A 22,969-nucleotide genomic window follows, 5' to 3' on the forward strand; every position below is an offset into this window, starting at 1 on the left:
AAAGCATTAGAAAACGGAGATGAAATTCCTAGATATAATGTAAAACTAAAGAAACCAAGTTTTAAATCTTAGGGGGTATAAAATGAATTTTAAAAATAGAATTTCGCTATTCTGAAAAACAAGTTTGAAAAGGGAAAGGGGAGGGGTTTTGTCCATATGCTTTGGCAAGCACATGGATCATGTGATGCTCATGTTTGTTCTTATGAAATAAATCGCAAGTCTTTTGAAAAGATCTTCATATTTCTAAATCAAGACATGGACTCTCTAGAGTCCTAAAAATCCAACAAGAGGTTATCCCAATATCATAAATGGATGCTCTCTTAGTTGAGAAATTGTAAAAATGAAAATGTTTTTTAATACACGATGGAGGTAGAGAAGTTCAATACATCTCTACATGTAAACATATATAAAGCTGACCACGTTCATAAATAAAATATTTTAGTTCTGTGTCCTTCAATAGGTTCAAACTTTACAATATAAATAAAATGTAATCTTTCAATCACATGAAATAACCAAACTGACTTTATATGGTCAGGTCAGATTTCTATTTCTCAATGAGGTCACCACTCTTCCTGTAATTGTCCCTATTAAACACTGTCAGATATTGCACTAATAATTTAGAGTAGGTAAAACAATAAATCTAACTTAATGGCTAGGCTTTCACTTCTATAACTGCTAACATGCTCTTACAATTTAAAAACTGGACAAAATCAGTCTGCTGGCTTTGTTTAAACAGTACAACATAAGGCATGCATAATGCAGTAAGCTCAGGGTCACATGCAGAAGAAACCTAAGAGCTGAAGATGTATAGCAGAGAAAGAAAGAAAAGCAGCGTTCTTCAAAAGCTTGCCTGGGTCGGAAAGAACAGATTAGAAGGTTCACTGCATGCATGCCAAACTTGGTGGAATTGTAAGATACCGTACCTTAGGGGCGATCCGATGAGCAAGGTAGGAGGGGTAGGGTTACTCCCTGCATTGTGCCGGCGCCGTACTGCTTGGCGCCTAAATGTGCTGCGTTCACGGCGAAAGGCCACTGCCTCCTCGCTGGCCTGTGCTGCTGCATTAAGACAGACTTAGGTCAAACATGAGCCTAGGTCAGCTGAGCCTGTCTCTCTCTGGACTTCCCACCCTCTTGGGAGAAGGAACACTTGGGTCTTCTGTCACATTAGGGAATATATACAAAGTATGTACCCTTTCTACAAAGTTAGTTTTTTGGAAAATAGAATTTTGGATCTATTATCTGACCTCAACACTTTCTCTTCATCCTTAACTTTCTATTTTAGGATCTCTGCCACTTTAAATGTTTTTGCGAAAGCCTCGTTATTTTTGGCACTTCTTCCTCCTTTTGCCCTTTAATTAAGTCAGCCTTTGAAAAGCTGTGAGTGTCCCTAATGGGAACGAGTGCTCGCTCCTTTTCTCGTGGGACTAGTAGAAGCAGTGCAAGCACACGGATGCTCCCTACTTTTGGTTGGGACTACAGTCTGATCAACCATCATTAACGTAAAGCACCAGGGGTCAAAGGTGCACTTGATACACACACTCAATTCAGCAGGTACATTCCTGACTGGGAGCGTTGACTCGGGCTGCTGCCACTGCCCAACAGTGAGGCAGTAGTCAACTGCCTATCACTCAGGCAGGAGAAGAGCAAATCCAAAGCATGATTTCTACCAAATGGTGACAGCTTTGCATAGCCTTTAAGGGGGAAAGCTTCAGACTACTAACTGTAGATGCCAGGGAGTAGGGGAGTGAGCTGCATCCCCCAGCACCCCAGGCTATAATTCTGAAACTGACTGACAGCTGGCAGAACTAGTTTGTCAAACATTCAAGGTAACAAACATATCTTAACCAGAAAGTGCTGTGGCAAAACTTTATTTGAAAACTTTACAGCCCTGGTCCTAGTCTCTTCAGCATTAGGAAGAAGATATAAATAAAAACCAAGCACGGAGGATCGCTTAAGTTGGAATCAAGCTAAAACAAGAAGACAACAATAAAATTGCAACAGAGACCATGAGAAATTATACACATTTTGATAAAACCACACTAACTGACCAATCTAATCATTGTAAAATGTAAAATGATTTCACAGGTGAACATGAAACAACTGCTCTTTCCCCAGGACTCTAAGTCTTCTGGGATTCTTTGGATTCTGAGGAAGGATATTTTGATGTTAACATATGAGCAAAGAATAAAGAAGCTCATACAGAAACATTTTTCCAAACATGAAAGAGCCTTTAAATGTGAAAAGTTGTTGTTTGTCTGTGAAAGTCAGACATGTCCACAGAAAACCATGAAGCTGACTGAACTTGCTTGTCTAGGCCTGGCTGTCTAACACAGTGGCCACTAACCAGCCAGGAGTGGTCACCTAGGCCTGGATGTCTAACACAGAGGCCACTAACCAGCCAGCAGTAGCTACTCACATTTCTGTTAGTGGAAACTATAACTTCAGCCAGTCCTCCTGACCCACACCTAACACTCAGTAGTAACACGGAGCATGTTGATCACTGCTAGACAACTCGGACACGGAACCTGCCCATCGCAACAGAAAGCAGATGCAGACGAGGCTGCTGTTTCGCTGGCATAAACTGTAAAGCAGGTTTCGACCACTGACAACCACAACCTTGATGAACGGAAATGCTTCTGCATTGGCAGAGAAACACTGGCAGAGCAGCCGCCAGAGGAGGAACACACCAGGTGAGGGAAGACAGGACCATGAGGTGAGTAGGTTACACCTGTCACAGCTCTGAGACACCTGCACAGAGAGGTCACGTTACAGATACAATTACTAGCTGGTAACTCAATTCAAGAGCCACCTTGTGGACCACATTACTGAAAATTTTATTCTAAAGTTGAAATAAACTATATCCCATTTTTTACAAACCATTACTTGACAACAAACTACTATAATCAATTTTACTGGTTGAATCAACTTCATTATGGAATCTTCAATCTCTATTCTGTTGCAAATGAACAGAAAATTGAACCCAGACCTAACTTATGAGCTGACTTTTGGAAAGCAGCATATGATCACTAACCACATAAGACAGGAAAAGGGAAATGCTCTTCTTTATTAATCTGTTCCTACTGGAGACTCTTGGAGGTATTACTCTTACAGGAAAGCTAAGTCTCTAAGAAGGACAAGAACAAAATTAAAAAACCATCTAAACAAAAAAAAGAAAGAAAGAAAGAAAAGAAAGAAAATTTGCCAGTGTCCATTTTTAGTTAAAGAAAAGAAAACTCTGTTGGCGGGTTGGAGAAATGGTTCAGTGGTTAAGAACACTGGTTACTCTTTCAGAGGACCTAGGTTTGAGTCCCAGAACCCACATAGTGACTCATAACCACGTCTACAGTTCCAGGGATCTGATATCTTCTTCTGCACTCTGTAAACACCAGGCACACTCATAACACACATATGCAGATAAAACACTCACATACATAAGACAGCAACAACAAAAATCTCTTTGGCTTCTTCTTAAAGAAAAGCTTTAAATAATTTTACACATTCATATTTCAATCTACAAAATAGTTATATAAATTACGTATTTCCTTAATAGTCTTTTAATTATGTATATATGCATATGTTTGTGTTAGAATGTGCTCATTTGTGGAGACGCCCATAGACGCACTGAGGACCTGAACGTAGGTCCTTGTGTTTGCACAGGAAGCCCTTTACCTAATAAGTCATCTTCCAGCCTTTACGAATCATTCAAGTTTACAAGAGAAAGAACATTTAAAAAAAAATAACTGACGAGGCCTCTGAAGAATCAAATCCTAAGCCTTGGGAAGAAACTCTCTTCCTTCTCCTCCCCTTCTTTTTTTAAAATTAGGACACCAGAAGGGAGAAAAAAATGCTACAAAATCTTTTAAAGTTAGCTCTTTAACCTTACATAAAACTCAGGATTTTCTAGCAAGTAAACAAGCTAACTGTTCAAACCTGTGTATCAAATGTAAACAGTGAAAAACTAAGCACTCTAAGCAGAACTAATTTGTATGTATATGTAGGTAAAGAAGAAAAACTCAGAAGCGGTCCAGTGATTCAAAAATTATGAATATATGAAGTACAAAAATTAAGGATATATTTTAAGTTAAGTATGCTTTTATAACAAGTCTTGACTTTCTAATAATTTCCTTATTTTCATTAAAATGTCTTCAAAAGACACAATTTACAATAATCTCAGAAAATTCAGCTTTTATTCAGTTTTGTGTTCTCTCTGCCTCCCTCCCTCTTGGAGACACATCTCAGGCAGCTCAGACTCCCACTTCTCCTGTCTGACCTCCAGAGCACAGGGATCCCAAGAAAATGCTACAGTTCTGGGCTTTATTTCCTTTATGTTAATGCAGTCTCTCGATCAGGATTATGCTTGAATGCATAACATGGAAAACAGGCAAATATCCTGGACATTTGGAGACCTATGGGATAGTGTATTCCTGACCATTAAAAAGAAATGCAAAATCAAACCTTAGGGCTATTTTTAATTTACTTCAGAAAGTTATAGAAACTCTACACATTTGATATGGAACTGTTTGGTACAGCAATTTCTGTTTATACGGATGCCCTAAAACACTATCAGCTGGCTTTGTGGATGACAACAAGAAAAGCATCCAAGGCTATGTACACTAAATAGAAGATTCTGGAGCAGTAGAACCAAAAGCTACCCCCTAAATCTTCAAAGCTCGAGAGTTCTGAGTATAAATAAGTAAAGAGGTTTTCTATAAACTATTTCACTCATGCAGTTCGTGGATTATGGACTCACTGGATTGCGCATGTAGAATTCCACTGCTCTTAGAGAGAGAATATTGTTTGTTCCTCCCTGGCAAATCTGGCACTGAACTGAATTTGAGAACTGTGTATATATAAACACTGACTTCAGGGACAAGGGATGTAGCCCACAGAACAGTGGCTCAAACAATGTATCTAAAACAATTTTCTCAGGGGCTGGAGAGATGGCTCAGTGGTTTAGATCCCAGGCCAAGAGCTAGTACCCACATGTGCAGAGGCTCACAACCATTTATAACTACAGTTCCAGGAGACCTAGGGTCTTCTGACCTCTGAGGGTAACAAGTATACACTAGTTACTCAAGCATATGTGTCATCAAATCATTCACATACATAAAATACATGACAGTAAGAAATTCTTTTAAGATACTTTTCTCAGAGAGATACAGGTTAAGGAATTCAGTAGGAACAGGAGAGACAGCTCAGTAGCTGAGAGCACTTGCAGAGAACCACGGTTCAATTCCCAGCACCCACAGGATGGTTCGATCTGTAACACCAGTTCCAAGGATCCTCTTCTGACCTCTGTACCTACACTGTGCACATACACAGTAAACCACTCAGTTACATAAAATAATAACATAAATAAATCACCAGATAGTGGTTCCACACACCTTTAATCCCAGCACTCAGGAGGCAGAGGCAGGGGGAGCTCTGTGAGTTCAAGGCCAGCCTGGTCTACAAAGCAAGTTCTAGGACAGCCAAGGCTACACAGAGAAACCCTGTCTTAAAAACAAAACAAAAACAAAACAACAACAAAAAAACCCACAGAAATGCAGAATACTGCATAAACCATAAAACACACACAAACCCCTCGACTTCAGCTATTCTTTATAACCTGACAACCGATATAGAAAACATATTATAAGCATACTATTGTATCATACAGGAGATAAATTTAGGGGCCCAAGAGAAGACCATCTTTATCTGACATAGGACAAGTCAAAAACAAGACATTTTTCTATTATGTGTGTGTGTATTTTTTATTCAAAGTATTAGTCATAAATTAGAGAGATATGCCTTATAAGAAAAATTAAGTACAAAGCAAGAGGTCAATGAAAAAACAAACTGAACTCAAAAAGTTTCACCTACACAACTGCAGACAATTATTAGTAAAATGTGACTTTGAGCAGAAGACCTGATGAAGGCTAAGAGATCCTAAAACAGACAGGGGAGCTTGCTGGTGGCACAGCTCCGCTGCAGAGTGCCTGTCTGGCACACACAGTGCCATGAACACAAGCAAAGCACTGTGACAGGACTACATACCATACAGTAAGTTATGGCGTGTCACTGCCAAAAGGCAAAACCTACATTAAGAGATTAGCTACTAACAATGTTTCCTGTTAAGTGTGAAATTGGGAATATCATTTGTATTTTCACTATTATATAGTTTTACACAAGTAGAACAACTCTAATTTGTTTCAATATGTAATTACTTCCTTGTATTTACCTCCGAACCAACGAGCAGAACAGGACAGGACACATTTCTGTAGCACAGCACTAGTCTGCTTCCCAATAACAGTAGCTATTAAACATTGACGACATGCTGAGCACTTCCTAAGCATCTTACGGATGAACTCCCTTCGTCTTTCGCTAGGCAACAGGTAATGTTCTCACCTCATCCACAGATGACAATGTGGAGGCCTCATGAAGATAAACAGGTCTCTGAGGGTACCAATTACAGTGGAGCCCAAACAGTAACACACATGTGAACCTAGGCTACATCACCTCTATTCCAGGGCTTTATTTTAACACTTTCAAGTATTTCCCAAACTCCATGCCTCCACCCTAACACCATTCACCCCAATAATAAAGTATCTGGAGAAGGCAGCAATACCTCCAGATCTACCCAGATTAAAATTCACTTACGGTTTTATGTCCAGGAGAGACACACACACAGAGAGAGAGAGAGAGAGAGAGAGAGAGAGAGAGACAGAGAGACAGAGAGAGAGAGAGACAGAGAGACAGAGAGAGAGAGACAGAGAGAGAGAACAATGTGTGCCATCATGTTTCATCATGTTTTTGGAGCACAACCCAGACACATCACTCCTAAATCACCAGACAAGACTGTAACGAATGACGCTCATATCGACACACACTGAAATTATGTCCATTTTAAACAGGAACATTTAAATTCCTCCCTGCTATTTCCAAGTTTTCTGGAAGTTCAACTAAAACACAGCAAACCCTTGTATTTAGGTGTGATGGACACAGAAATCTCTAACACATTTAAATCATTTTGTTTTGTTTTTCATTCTAAGCACAATAAAAACAAACAAAAAACAAAATAAACACCCTAGCAGTACCCTTATTTGACAAAAAAATATCTTCAACCTCCCGCATACTAGTGAATTTCTTCAACTAAAGTTGAGATCTTAAAAATTTAGTTCATTGTTTTATTATTAACATTTAGTGGAGATTTTAAAGATACAAACAAACAAATCTGGAATCTAGAAATATGAAGACTTACATGGTCACAGAACTGCATGAAGAAGGTAATAACACTTTCCACATAATTTTGTAAAACCACCAAACAAAACAAAAAAGGAAAATCAACATTCACTATGGAAAGGAAACGACGGTAAGTATGCAAAGACAGAGACTTTCCATAGCACATCTTGTACATATGCTAGTAACATTTATATTCTGGCAATACCATTTATTTTAGCAAAATTTATTTTGATAACTTAAAGAAGCTATTTTTTTAAAACCCAATGGAGTCACTGACATCAAGAACAGACACACATGAGAAAGCTTCTCTGAGAAGTTTCTATATAAACTATAGAATGACATCCAGGTCAAAATTGTAAGACATTTATGCAGCAACCAAGTGGTAAGAACCACTTCAGATACAATCACCTCTAATATATAGCTTAGAAGACTACTTTGAGAACTCCTTCAGCACTAAAAATAATTTCTTTACAATCCCATTATAAGTTAATTTTTGTTAGAAGCTTTCTAGAAATAGAAAAAAAATACAAGCAAGAACATCTTTACAGTATGATCTTTAAAATACTCCAGATGAACCTGAAATTCTTTTAAGGTAAGTGTAGACACATTTGAAATGCCTGTATGAACAGAGCATCAACTTTAACTGTTAAGGAGAGAATCACCACTATTATAGCAAATGACTGTGACCCTCCAAGACTCATGTGTGCTGACAGCAGAAGGCTTCATTCTCATTGTACCCAGAAAGACTTCATAATCAGCAAAACAGTCAACAGTCTGAGGTAGGAGGAAAACAGTGAAGAACACCACCTCTGAAAAACAGGTCAACACACACTGATACAATATCACCTATCCAACTTTGTACAACTCCCCCAAAGCCTGAAATTAGTAAGTTATTACTTTACCCAAACACCATCACCATCATAGGGAATACCATGCATCAATTAACAGATTAAAATGCTAATACAGCAGGAAGTGATGATGTATGCCTTTAATCCCAGCACTCAGGAGGCAAAGCTAACAGAACAGTTTGAGGCCAGCCTGATCTACATAGTACATTCTAGGCCAGCCAGGGCTACACATTGAGATCCCGTCTCAAAAATCAAAATATAAATAAGCACATAAAAAAATAGAATGCTAATTAATATAAATTATAAACTTCAACTTAATTCACCTTGAGTACAGTGAGAAATCATGGGAAAAATATCATTTTCTTAGTATCTAAAACTTGAATTGAGAAAAGCACATAAACAGAACGAGCCCAGTGCCACAGTAGTATTCGGAGAATCAATCTTCTGTGACGGGGTGAGCGGCTGCCTCTGGGAGTTCAGCAGCACACTGTGAAGACTTGGCTATAGCGGTTTGTCACCCTCATATAGTTGTAAAACTGTTGCTACTGTAGAAAGGAGAGAACTAATTGGGTTATTAATGGCAAAACTAGCTTAGAAAAGGGAGGCAATCAAGAATAAACTCATGTGTCCCATCAGACAGTCGGACCATCAGAGACTACTCCCACTGAAAGAAGCCGCTTCCTAACACGGGGAAATGGCACTTTCTGAAGCTTCTATTAGACTACTCCGAGCACAGTCACAGTCTGCAGTGACCCTTGAGTTCCTGTGGCTCACTTACCTCCAGGGGCTGCATCTTGTTCTTCCCCTTCAGGAAAGGCAGCCTGGCTTGGCAGACTATTCCTAGACCGAGTGACTGTCTCTAACTGGGAAGCCCGGCCCAGCAAAGACAGCTCATCTAGCACCTCTCCCTCTTTGGCCTCAAGATCTGACTTTGAAGTGGTTAAGGGCTTTATACTTTCAGGTGCCAGCAGCCTGTTTGTGTCATTCAGACAGGCCACAGTGCCACTATCCAAGCTCAGCACCCGAGCCCGCGTCTTGGCACTATTTGTGCTGGAAGTCCTTCGAGTGGCCCTCTTTTTGGCGGTTCCCTCTGGGCCTGCATGAGCTCTGTGTGTGTGGTCCGAGTCTGTGCTCCGGTCCTTATGGCCATGTTTGGTCTTGAGGGCACTGTATTTGCCCTCAGGAGACTGGCACGAATGAGAGGTGGCGCTGGAAGAGCTATCGCTGCTGAACTGGTGAGCAGAATGCACACTTGGTGCTCTGCTCAAATCACTTTGATCACTAGAGTCCTCGTCGTGACAAAACACAGCACTGTGAGGCTTGCTGCCAGAGACTCCTCGGAAGGAAACATAGTCCCGATGGCGACTGGAGTCAAAGCTGCTGGCCCGTTTCTTTCCTGCGCGCCTTCTGCCTGGCTTGTGCGCAGAGGTTGTCCGGTGGATTACGCTGGAGGACTTGGGTCGGACATCACCTTCCTTCTGCTTCCCACCACTGTCTCTACAAACTCTGGGGTCTGTGGAAATGCTCGGCTTCTCACTCTGCTCCTCTCTGCTCTCTGCACTCTGCTCAGATGGCCTATCCCCGGGGACAGTAAACTCATTTGCATGGGGGTTTTTATTGGCATCTTCTGATGCAGAGCTGCTAGGAGCAACCTGGTCAGGTGCCTCCCCGGATGCCTGAGCATCTGGGTCCTCAGGAGGCCCACCAGATTCACTCCCCTCTGGGGCAGTCTTGTCACTGCTAGTCCTTTGGTCACCAGCACCGTGGCGCCTCTCTTCTGCTGAGTCAGAGCAGCCCTTCTTCCTGGCATTCCTCTTTCCCACTTTGGGAGACTCCTCGTGCTCAGACACGATGCTCTCGATGTGAGTGGAGCTGGTCTGCTCACTTTTATAGCTGCTCAGAGTACTGTTGGTGTCCCTGTCGGTCCCGCTGCAGTAGCTCTCGGTGGACCCGCTACTCCGTGTGCTCAGGCTCCTCAGGCTGTCCACACTTTTGTCAGCGTTCAGTGCTCTGCTCTTCCCACACTTTGTGGGTGGCTGAGAATTACTTTTCCTCAGGTCACCAGCAGGCTGAAATTCTGCAGGTGGGCAGGACTTCTCTACTAAAGACTCTCTAGACCCAGAGTGAGGCTTAGAAGAGTCTAACTCACTGACTGGGTCTAATCCCCGTCTCTGCTGGTAGAGAGGAAAGTCATTCAGAGAGGCATCAGGAAAAGCCACAGCAGAACTGGAAGTCCGTGGTACTCCTCGTGGCCGGTGCTCTTTCCTGTAAGAGTGTGAATGTAAAGGTACGAGAGAAGCCACTTCTGTGTCACAGGCACTGGACAGGGACTGATCGACATGGTGGTGCTGGCTATGACTTGGCAGGCTCACTTTGTCACTGAAGTCCCTTGGTAAGTCCTGTCCACAAGAGGACAAGGAAGGCTGGATAGAGATGAAGGAGTCATTGGAGACCAGGCGGAAGAGCTTGCGATCAGTCGCCAAATCTGTTCCAAACACATTTGAAAATGTTAACACAGACGCGTGATCAGCTCCTCACTGTCTAACAAAGGAAAGAATTCACAGCACACAGGAAATCAAGTTAAGCAATTCTCAATTCACTGAACAAGTTGGCCAGTCATCCCAAAGAGCTGGTTTGTTTAAAACTGCACAAAGAAACCATTCTAACTGATGGAATGAACTAACCTTTTCAATTTTTTGAGGTCTTCAAAAGAATTCAGATAAAGTTCCATCCTGTCTGTCTGTCTGTCTCTCTCACTCTGTGTGTGTGTGTTCATTCCTCCCCTCCCTCCCTTTTTGAAAAGGGTCTCACTATTTAACCCAGGCTAGGCTTGAACTTAAGATCCTCCTGTCTCAGCATCCTGAGTCTGCAACTTCAGGTGTGCGTCACCACAATCTGCTCCAAGTTCTATTTCTAACTTACAAATAGGTAGCCTTGAGTTACCATTCTGAGACTGGCTCTTCATCTAAAAAAAAAATGTATTAACAACTTCATAAGCAGTAGGCAGTAGACACTGAATATATACATATATAGTTACACATATAAAATTAAAATTAATAATAACTATCATTATTATACCTTAGGAAATACTTTAATTCTTTGAAAAAACAGAATTATTTTACAACTAAAAACTTAGATTGGGGGTCTCCAAAATCACTCGGTGGGCAAAGAGATTCCAGGAGCACATGTAAAGAGAGCAAACAAGGCTATCACCATACAACTATCCCCGACCTCCGCACGCAAACCACAGCAACTCAAGTCTACACTATCCAAACACACACAAATATTAAGAAGATTAAAAAAGTTATTAAAACCTAGAGTAAGAAGAAATAAACAACAACAAAATTAAAGTGCTGATCAATGCTCAAACAAGAGACCACAGTGATGCAAGGTATCTCACGATTTGTCACACTCACAAAATGACAGAAACTCACAGGCCTCACTTTGAAGATGTGACATCTGGTGTTCTCTCAGGGAGGAAGAATCAGTTTAGGGAAGGCCCTTGGAGGGTACTGTATTGAATGGACCCACACCCGTGACTGCAGCAACAGCACAAATTAGAAGGGAAAAAATATATACAAATGTATATAATTTTGTATATATAGAGAGTGATGTATATTTGTGTGTTTATATGTATATATGTGTGTGTGTGTGTGTGTGTGTGTGTATTTCTTCTTCAATGAAGACTTCAAGTTGGGATGAGGGGGGCAGGGGATAGGTCTGGAAGGAGTTGGGGGAAGAGTGGGGATGAATGTGATCAAAATACACTGTATGGATGTAAAACTCTCCGGGGATACAAGTATAATAAAAATTACATGACGTATGTTCTATGCCCTCAATGAGAATATATTAAGCATCAACAACAACAAATAATAATTATAGGCTAAAATCCTGCATTTTCTCTCATCACTGATGAAACAATTATAAGATTCCCCCCCCCCCAAAAAAAATACATCTTGCTCTGTATTACATTCCTGTATAGAACATTCCTTAGTTTCCATTTAAGGTAGGAGTTACGGACTGAAATTATCATATGCATCATAAATAGAATTATGGATATACAAAATTCCATCTGCCTACACAAAAGCTGATTTTTAAATTATGTGTTTGGCAGAAAAGGATGCCTAAACCCAATGTTAGCTTCACACAAAAGAAAACTATTAATTTGTATGTAGTGACACAGGCCTTTAACCTAAGCACCCAGGAGACATGGGCATCAGGATCTGCCAGCCTGGGTTAGAAATAAAAAAACAACAAAAAGGAAAAATTATTCTGGTTTTTGTTTTGTTGTTTTTTCTCTGTAGCTTTGGAACCTATCCTGAAACTAGCTCTTATAGACAGGCTGGCCTCAAATTCTGAGATCCGCCTGCCTCTGCCTTCCGAGTGCTGGGATTAAAGGTGTGTGACACCATCACCTGGCCAGAAAAATTATTGTAACCATGTGAGCAAACTGTCAGATTCTATTCACCTGAATATCAATGATAAAAGCAAACACTCTCGCTTAAGATTAAAATAAAAATGAAGCTACTATACATATTTATATACTTTAAAAGAACATAAATCTGGGGCCAGCAATGTAGTTTATTGAGAAAAGGCTTGCCTAACTGGATCCCCAGAATCTACGTAAAGGTGGAAAGAGAGAAGTGACTCTACCAAGTTGTCCTCTGACCTCCATGTGTGCTCTATGGCACCCACCACCACCACCACCACCACCACCACAACTATTAAATGAAGTGGGACTTTAACATGCTAATGATCAGAGCTGGAGAGGTGGCTCAGCAGTTAGAGCACTGACTGCTCTACCAGAAGATATGGAGTCAACTCCCAGCATCCACAGAGCAGCTCACAACATCTGTTAACTCCAGTTGCAGGAATCTGATGCCTTCTTCTAACCAGGCATGCAAGTAATGAAAAGACACACATGCAGGAAAAACAGCCATACACATAAAAATAATTTGCTAAATACTGAAATTTTTTAACATTAATGATCAAAATCAACTTTCCTCTAAGAACTGTGGGCTGAGGTGGGCCGTGTGCACGTGTACACGTGGAGATAGAGGTTGATGTCAACTGCTCTCAACTTACTTTTTGAGGCAGGGTCTGTCACTGACTTGGTTAGCCTGCCTGGACAGCAAGCTCCGGCAGTCTGCTCTTCCTGTTTCGTCATGCCTAGGAAGGAACACAGATGTGTTCTGCACACCTGGCATTCTTACATGGTGCTGGGGACGGAACTCAGGTCCTTTATTTCACAGCAAGCACTTTGCTGGCTGATCCATCTCCCTAGCCCCTAAACTCTCAGAAGAAAGATCTTACCCTCGGGTTATTGGTTTACTTTTAGAAATGATGGCTAAAGAATAAAGCATTAGATCTTACTCCCAAAGGTTTCATTTTGGATTTTTTTTTCATGGTTCTCCCAATTTATTCATTTGATATGAAAATTCTTAGGAGAAAGTGGATGAAAGTTACATTACAGAAGGCTCCTTTTTTTTTATAAAAATTCTTAAAACATAAAAATTTTAACAATGACCAATAAAATGGTTGTGTAAATTATACAGTCTACTGACAGTGTTATAGAGGCACTAGACACATTTTGAACATTCTGTAAAACCATGAGACAGCACTTACGAAGAAAGCGGCAGTACCGCATGAAAACTATAATTTCTGTTCTGCAGTCCACACACAGTGCTGGGCTGCACGGCATGTGTTTGAAGAGATCTACTGTGTTTAGCCACAAGTGAAATCAAGTCATGCTCTAACATGGTAAATGAACGAAGGCGGCATAAAAGCCGCACATCATAGAGATTCATGTCTATGAAGTACTCAGAACAGGTGACAAACAGCAGACAAACACCCTGTGCTCTCGGGCAGGCAGCAAAGAGGGCGGCAGCTGCAAGTTTCTTCTGCGGTGATAACAGGAATATAAACTTGTGCTACACTAAAAAGTATGTAAACCAGAAGGGACGGTTTTATGGCATGAAAGTTGTATCAAAAAGGAAAACAGGACACAAAGTTACACACAGAAAAAGGGTGACCCGAATGTTCTCAATGGCAGAAGCATGACTACGTCACACCTCACACCTGACTGTTTCTGACGCTAACACCTACCACACTTATTTATAAATAAAAAGCATGCTATAGGCTTCTCTCTTGGGCCATCTCTACCAATGACACAAACATGCTATTATTTCTCTTAAAATCTATACTCCAACCCTTATCTTTCACTTCTTATGCTAGCTACTGGCTTGGTTCTCTTCTCCTTTGCAAGAATTTATTGGAAGAGTAATTAATAGTCATGGTGGTTTATTTTTCTTTAATTCTCAGGTTGTTTTCTGTTTTGTAGGCTGGAGACTGAGCCAATGACCTTAACACACACAGACTAGGCGAGTATTCCACCACCAGTGACAGCCCAGTTTCAACAGGTTCTAATACTAAGGCATGAAACTTCCTTATAGGGTAAGCAGTATCTTCAATGCTTTCAATGGCCCCATCCTCAAATCTCTTCATTCAGAAGCAGAACTGGCAAAGAGATCAAACTTTCTCTATCATGCTGGCATCTAGCAGGCTCAGAGTTCTTTGGACCACAAGCTGTTTCTATTTAGTCTAAATGGCTGCAAGTCTATTGGCTCCGGTCACAGCCCCGAGATTTTTCAGCTTCCGACCTATACTTCCTCCTTGTAGATCTCTTTCAATTTCCCAGAATCAGGATAAACGTTCAGAAACATCTAGGACTATTTTCTCCATATTCTGTCTGGCCTGAATGGGATGGGGGTGAGCTATAATTCTGATCTTGGACAAGGAAGACATGAGAGAGAGGAGAAGGGAAATTGTCAGGAACTCCTCCTTGGAAGGGAAGAATCAGGTGCACTCCACATTCTTGTTTCTAGTAATAATCTGAAACCTTAGGACAAAATGGGTGTCAACTTGTCGACCAAATGCTAACCAATTAAATACCTAAAGCCAAGCCAGTCCTAAATAGTATTACAGCTGGTTAAGCAATTGCCACTAGGTGGTGACAAACCACAGCCAGGACCATAAAATCCCTGTAGGGTTCTTCAGAAGAATCCAGCTCACTGTGTGCTTTTGTACTGGTTTTGCTTTGCACCTTTCTTTTCCTTTTATTGTTGTTGATTTTGTTTTTAGAAAGAGCCTCATTCTATAGTGGAGGCTGGCTTGAAACTCACTCTACTGCCCCAGATTGGCTCTGAATTAAGGCAAACCTTGTGTTTCACCCTCCAAAGTTACAGGTGAGACCCACCATGCCCAGCTCTAACTCCATATTTGATGTGCTGATTGGTTAGTTGTATTTATACAATGACAACTTCCAGATGTCCAATCCAAACATCTAATCTGACTTCTTCCTCCTCATGGCTATTTTGAGGTCCCAAAGAATCACAAACTGAACTCACACCCTACCCTCCATGCTATCCTGTCTTTGAAACTAAACACCCCTTTCAATTAAGGAACACCCCATCTTCCTGCTGTTCAACGCAAAACTGTCTGAAATAAATCACTCATGAGTATTATAAAATCTTATTGAAGAACACTAAAATCCACCAACACAACATCTTATTAGTACACATACACACACAAGGGGGTGGGGGGAATATGGGGCCAGGCAACTTCTTACTGCCTTAACCCTTACAATGACCTCTCAATTTCAGCATTTATCCCTTTGATCAGAGTCACTGTAGCAGTCCATCTTTCTAAAACTTAAAACAGGTATCTGTAAAAACGACCTCCCAGGGCTGATCTCCAAAATACATAAAGAACTCAAGAAATTGGTCATCACCTATAACTGCTAAAGAAACAGAAACAGTCATCAAAAGTCTCCCAACCAAAAAAAAGCCCAGGACCAGATGGTTTCAGCTCAGAATTCTACAAGATTTTCAAAGAAGAACGAATACCAATACTCCTCTAATTGTTCCACACCATAGAAACAGAAGGAACATTGCCAAACTCTTTATGAGACTACAATTACCCTGATACCCAAACCACAGAAAGACATTACTAAGAATGAAAATTACAGACCAATTTCACTCATGAACATTGATGTAAAAATACTACATAAAATACTGGCAAATCAAATCCAAGAACACATCAGAACCATCATCCACCATGACCACGTTGGCTTCATCCCACAGATGCAGGGATGGTTCAACATACGAAAATCTGTCAACGTAATCCACCATATAAACAAACTGAAAAATAAAAACCATATGATCATCTCATTAGATGCTGAAAAAGCTTTCAACAAAACACAACATCCCTTCATGATAAAGGTCTTGGAGAGAGCAGGGATACAAAGGAACATACCTAAACATAATAACAGAAATATACAACAATCCAACAGCCAACATCAAACTAGATGGAGAGAAACTCCCAGCAATTCCACTGAAATCAGGAACAAGACAAGGCTGTCCACTCTCTCCATATCTATTCAATATAGTTCTTGAGGTCCTAGCTAGAGCAATAAGGCAACAAAAGAAGATCAAGGGGATTGAAAAAGAAGAAGTCCAACTCTCACTATTTGCTGATGAGATGATAGCTTACATAAGCAACCCCAAAAATTCTACCAAGAAACTTCTACAACTCATAAACACTTTCAGTAATGTAGCAGGACGCAAGATTAACTTAAAAAAAAATCAGTATCCCTCCTGTACACAGATGATAAAAGGCCTGGGGAAGAAATCAGAGAAACATCACCCTTCATAATAGCCACAAATAGCATAAAATATCTTGGAGTAACTCTAACCAAACAAATGGAAGACTTGTATGAAAATAACTTTAAATCTTTGAAGAAAGAAATTGAATAGGACACCAGAAAATGAAAAGATCTCCCATGCTCTTGGGTAGGAAGAATTAACATAGTAAAAATGGCAATCTTACCAAAAGCAATCTATAGATAAAGCAATGCCCATCAAAATCCCAGCAAAATTCTTCACAGACCTCGAAAGAACAATACTCAACTTCATATGAAAAAGCAAAAAAACATGGGATAGCCAAAACAATCCTGTACAATAAAAGAACTTCTGGAGGCATCACAATCCCTGACTTCAAACTCTACTACAGAGCTACAGTACTGAAAACAGCCTGGTATTGACATAAAAACAGACAGGAGGACCAATGGAACCAAATCAAAGACTCGGATATCAATCCACACATCTTCGTTCACCTGATTTTTGACAAAGAAGCAAAAAAATACCAAATGGAAAAGAGAAAGCATATTTTATTTAACAGGTGATGCTGGCATAACTGGATATCAAAATGTAGAAGAATGAAAATAGATCCATATCTATCACCATGCACAAAAGTTAAGTCCAAATGAATCAAACACCTCAACATAAAGACAGTCACACTGAAGCTCATAGAAGAGAAAGTGGGAAGTATACTTGAACGCATTGGCCACTTCCTAAATATAACCCCAGTAGCACAGACACTGAGAGAAACAATTAATCAATGGGACCTCCTGAAACTGAAAAGCTTCTGTAAAGCAAAGGTTATGGTTAACAAGACAAAACAACAGCCTACAGAATGGGAAAAGAGCTTCACTAACCCTACATCAGACAGAGATCTGATCTCCAAAATACACAAAGGACTCAAGAAATTGGTCATCAAAAGAACAAATAATGCAATAAAAAAAAATAGAGTACAGATCTAAACAGAGAACTCAAAACAGAGGAATCTAAAATGGCTGAAAGACAATTAAGGAAATATTCAACATCCTTAGCCATTAGAGAAATGCAAATCAAAACAACTCTGAGATTCCATCTTACACCTGTAAGAATGGCCAAGATTAAAAACACTGATGACAACTTATGCTGGAGAGGTTGTGGGGTAAAGGGAACACTTCTGCATTGCTGGTGGGAATGCAAGCTGGGACAGCCCCTTTGGATGTCAGTGTGGCGATTTCTCAGAAAATTAGGAAACAACCTTCCTCAAGACCCAGGAATACCACTTTTGGGTATATATCCAAAGGATGCTCAATCGTGCCACAAGGACATGTGCTCAACTATGTTCATAGCAGCTTTGTTTGTCATAGCCAGAACCTGGAAACAACCTAAATGTTCCTCGACCAAAGAATGAATAAGGAAAATGTGGTGCATTTACACAATGGAGTACTACACAGCAGAAAAAAATAACGACAGCTGGAAATCTGCAGGCAAATGGATGGAGCTAGAAAACATTATTTTGAGTGAGTAACCCAGACACAGAAAGACAACTATCACATATACTCATTCATAAGTGGTTTTTAAACATAAAGCAAAGAAAATTATCCTACAAATCACAATCCCAGAGATCTAGACAACAATGAGGACCCTAAGACAGACAGACATGGCCTTATCTACATGGGAAATAGAAAAAGACAAGATCTCCTGAGTAAATTGGAGCATGAGACCATAGGAGACGGTAGAAGGGGATGCAGGCGGAAGGAGGGAGCAGAGAAAATATATAGCTCAATAAAAACAATTAAAAAGAACAAAAAAATAAAATACCAAAAAAAAAAAAACAATTGGCCTCTCAGACTTTACAAAGTCCTAGCCCCACACACATCCTATGCCAGCCACATTGCTTTTCAAAGCCAACAGGCATGTTCCTATTTTACATCTCCTGCACTTAATCTTCCCCTTGTATAGAAGGGGCTTGTTACCTCGGTTTCCCTTTCATTAGGTCTCTGCTGTAGGTATCTTAAAAAAACCTTTCCCCCAACCCCATCACTTCCATTCTCCATCCATGTGCTCTTATAATGGACTCACAGGAATACAACTCCATACTGGGAACATGGGAGCCATAAGAGGGCACAAACTGCTCTCTGTTCACTGACTATTTCCAATATTTAAAACAGTGCTGTGCACATAATAACAACATGAAAATATCTGCTAAACGTACATCGAAACTGGTATGTTGCATGAACAAAGCAAGTTATAAAACTACTTAAGGGACTAGAGAGAGGGCTGCTCCATTAACAGTGCTGGCTAGTCTTGCAAAGGACCTGAGTTCAGTTCCCCCTACGTCAGGGGACTCACAAACAACTTTTAACGCCAGTTCTGGGGAATACAAGGCCTTCTTCTGGCCTCCATGGGTGCATGCACACAGACATGCACGCACACAAATATTTTTAAAGAACTACTTTAAAGTAATATAGTAATTAGAATTTAGCTGTGATGGTGGGTAAGTTTCCTGTAACTCCTCAAGTCATAATATGACACTCTGTAAAGTAAAAATGCCAACAGTGTTGAATTCAGATATCTAAAGGGACAAATGAGTAAATGCATACACAGAGAACTAACCCCAAGGCTGACATCAACAGGACCATGGAACAAAGCCTGGCCATGTTTGTAAAGGAAGTGTCCGTGTGGCACAGCCATGCCCAATCACTTACAAATGGTTTAGGCATCCTTCCCTGTACAATCGCAGAGCTGGGTACCAACTGACCTGCAAATGACCTGCAAAGCTACCTAGGCCTTTGCAAAACAAGCATGTGAACCTCCAACCTAGACAACAGTCTGTGCCAAGTGAATGCCAGACATTTTATCTATGTTACTCTGTACCTGGCTACAATGATAGATTGTATGTGTATAAATCTCAACCTGCCAGATTATCATTAAACAAAACAAAACCCTTGCTTAGTGTTTTTCAGATATATGGAAGGATAATGAGGCACATGACTCCGAAATGCAGACAGGCTCAGTCCTCTTAAGATTATATGACCTTGTTGCCAGGACATTATCATGGTATGGATTATAGAAATGGATATAGCACTATGCAAAGTAACTGATTCACCTTTAACTTAAAAGAAAAAGAAATTCATACCATGCAGTATGTTCAGAGGCCTTGGGGTGGGGGGCAAATTAACAATGACAAGATATTACAATTCCAGAGAGGAGAAAGAAAGGTGATAAACTTCCAAGCACCAGCAACAGACTACACCTGCAAGAGCTGAAGTTTAGTGAAGGTGGGGTAGGAGAAAGGCACACCTATAATCCAGCACACAGGAGGGAGAGGCAGGCGGATCTCCGTGAGGTCACCCTTGTCTACACAGAGAGTTCCAGGCCAGTCAATGCTACACATTGAGAGCCTGTCTCCAAAAGAAGAGAAAAAAAGAAATGGAATTGAGTAAGGCATCAAGTTAATGGGCACCTAAAGAACAGCAGATTCTCACCCATCATCTCATACACGGGGGCACATGTTCATAAATTTCTTTCTCTGCGTAGTCTAACTTAACTCTGTATGGTAAAAACACTTAAAATGCTGCATGACTACTATTCTAGTAAATTATTTTATTTTATTGTTTCCTAAAAATAACCATATTAGAGACAGATATGATGGCTGCTGCCTGTAATTTCAGCACCCAGGAGGCAGAGGCAGGAGGATCACCTAAGATTGAGGCCAATCTTAGCTATAAGATGAGTTACAGGTCAGCCAGGGCTGTAGAGCAACAGACTGTGTAGAAAATGAATAAACAAACGCTTCTGTTAAATGTGAGGAAGGGGCATCTGGAGAGACAGCTCAGCCATTAAGGGCATTAGCGGCTCTTCCAGAGGTTGAATTCAATTCCCAGCACCCACATGGTGGCTCACAGCCATCTGTAATGAGATCTGGTGTCTTCTTCTGGCAGTCAGGCACACGTGCAGACAGAGCAGTCGTCATCCATTTAAAAAAAAAAAAAAAAGTAAGGTATTTCTTAAATTCGCCACACATTACATGGTCTGATGTCACCATGAAGGACACTCTTACCTTGTTCTTCACTTCCTTCTTTACAGAGACTGGAGCTCTGGCCCAGACTTAAGCTTATGTCATCAGAAGTCTTAGCAGTGTCTGTGTCTCCTACAAAGATAAGAGAAACACAAGAGGACATGACACTAAAGAAAAGGACGGCAGAGAACAGCCACAGAGAGGGAGACCTACCAGCCACAGCAGCTCCGGCACAACAGGAGACACTATGTGGCGAAAGCACTGCACGCCGAGTGCCACGTGCCACGTAACTAATACCACAGAATGCAAGCAAGATGGCAGACTGTGTTAGCTTCTTTAAAAACAGATTGGGGAGAGGGGTGGCGCACACCTTTAATCCCAGCACCTGGGAGGCAAAGCACGCAGACCTCTGTGAGTTCGAGGCCAGCCTGGTGTACAAAGTGAGTTCCAGCACAGCAAAGGCTACACAGAGAAACCTTGTCTTGAAAAACAAAATAAAACAGATTCTAAATAGAAATGCCAAATATCTTGTGAGAATCCTGAAATAAAGGAAATCCCTCCCCAAGGGAGGTTAGCAGCTACAGCGCTGTGGAGCAAAATTGTGAATTTAGTTTAGAGAGATGTACAGAAAGAGAGTGTTTTCTCCTTTAATGTTTCAATTATGCTCACATTTAAAAATTTCATAGCAAATTAATTTTTCACAAGTTGCACACATACTTAGGAAAGCATGTCCGGTTATACCAAAAAGGTTTCTTATAGATCAAAACTTATAAACAATACAAATGTTCAAATATTTCTGTGATATTTAGATGGTGAAAGAATAATATAATTTAAATCAGGCAGTGTAATGTTACGTTATTTCGAGAATATTGTCTTTATTACATGATGAGAGAAGATGAATAGTCAGTCAATGCTCAGTTAGACTGTGTCTACCTTTAATAGTTGCTGCTGTTCCAAGGCGAGAGGATCCGGATCCAATCTAAAAGCAAGACAAAAAGGAAGTAAGACCAATTAACACACCACCAGTGCAAAGCATCAAGACTGTTAAAGCTATCTTCTCTGGCATCTGTCAGTTGCTTTACCAATACTTAGAGACACTGCTGTACACGCACTAGCAGAGGCGCACAGCTGCTTGTTGCGGTACACGTGGATGAGCCTCCTGTGGACTCAGGACTGATGGAGTCTCTGCAGCCAAACATCTGCCACTCAGGCAAACTGCACCACACAGTTATGACCATTTTTGACATTATATCAGGCATGCTTGTACTATAAACCAAAGCAAAGCCACACACTGAGTCTGTGGGAAATAAACTTAAGACTTCTTAGAGAACATAACCACAAAGTTTGAGGGGCAAAATATACTAACATACACAGAGAGCAACAGAAAATTTTACTATTCTTGGTTCCTAGACATAAAATACTTTTTATAGCCAGTTAGAACATTTAAAAATAATAAAAATCTAACCATCATACAAAAAATGAATTCTAAGCACAAACTGTAATTAGAAAACTAAAATGTAACTGATGTGTCTTTAATGTTTATATTCAAGATGGCCTGACATTTCCCTAAATGCTATACACATTATTTACACAACCATAAAAACCATATAAACAAATATCATCAATTCCACACACACAGTAAGAGAACAAAATACAGCATGATTTTGTCAACTGAATCAACAAGCATTAGAACTCTCCCAGTAAATCTGTTTTCAATGGATTCTGAGCAGTTTTGCACATTCAGCACTGTAAATACAATTTAACTCATACAATGCCTTCCTTACTTTGCCCACACCCTGTTCCTTTCATGAAGTCACTGTAACAGCAGAATACAAGAAATAAAGTTGGAGCAGAGGTGATACACAGACTTCTGGGAGAGCAGGAGGGGCTGAGCTAACCTGAAAGGCCACTGATTGCTGTCAACAGTAGAGACTTGGTGAGCTAGACACTGGAGATGTGTGCTACGATGTGTAAGTAACTGGTCAGTGAAAAGGCAACTAAAACACACACACACACACACACAGGCAAAACTAGTAAAAATCAATGCTACCAATAAAAAGCAAGCTCTGCAGGGCTGGAGAGAACACTGCTGGCAAAGTGCCGTGCAAGCAGGAGGATCAGACTCTGGATCCCCAGCACCCGTGTCAACAGTGGGAGCTCTGCAAGCCCGTCACCAGATGGGTGCAGAAAGTACATCTCTAGGATTC

General features: G+C 40.6%; 1 protein-coding gene across 6 annotated transcripts in view; it reads right to left on the reverse strand.

Moving 5' to 3' along the window:
* The window catches only part of Pcnx1 (pecanex 1), a 143,251-nt gene that overhangs the window by 76,239 nt on the left and 44,043 nt on the right, over positions 1–22,969 (reverse strand). For 2 of the 6 annotated variants that reach the window (XM_041657899.1, XM_041657897.1), the window contains exons 4-7: positions 21,696–21,741; positions 20,805–20,894; positions 8,848–10,554; positions 924–1,056 (exon numbers count right to left, since the gene is read on the reverse strand). In XM_041657899.1, the coding sequence (XP_041513833.1) occupies positions 924–1,056; positions 8,848–10,554; positions 20,805–20,894; positions 21,696–21,741 (1,976 nt within the window). The remainder of the gene's footprint in view (positions 1–923; positions 1,057–8,847; positions 10,555–20,804; positions 20,895–21,695; positions 21,742–22,969) is intronic. The other 4 variants (XM_041657902.1, XM_041657901.1, XM_041657898.1 and 1 more) reach the window with 3 other exon arrangements.

The sequence above is a fragment of the Microtus oregoni genome, unplaced genomic scaffold, assembly GCF_018167655.1.
Source record: "Microtus oregoni isolate MIOR12 unplaced genomic scaffold, Mior012 000009F_ref0000495, whole genome shotgun sequence".
Taxonomy (NCBI): Eukaryota; Metazoa; Chordata; class Mammalia; order Rodentia; family Cricetidae; genus Microtus; species Microtus oregoni.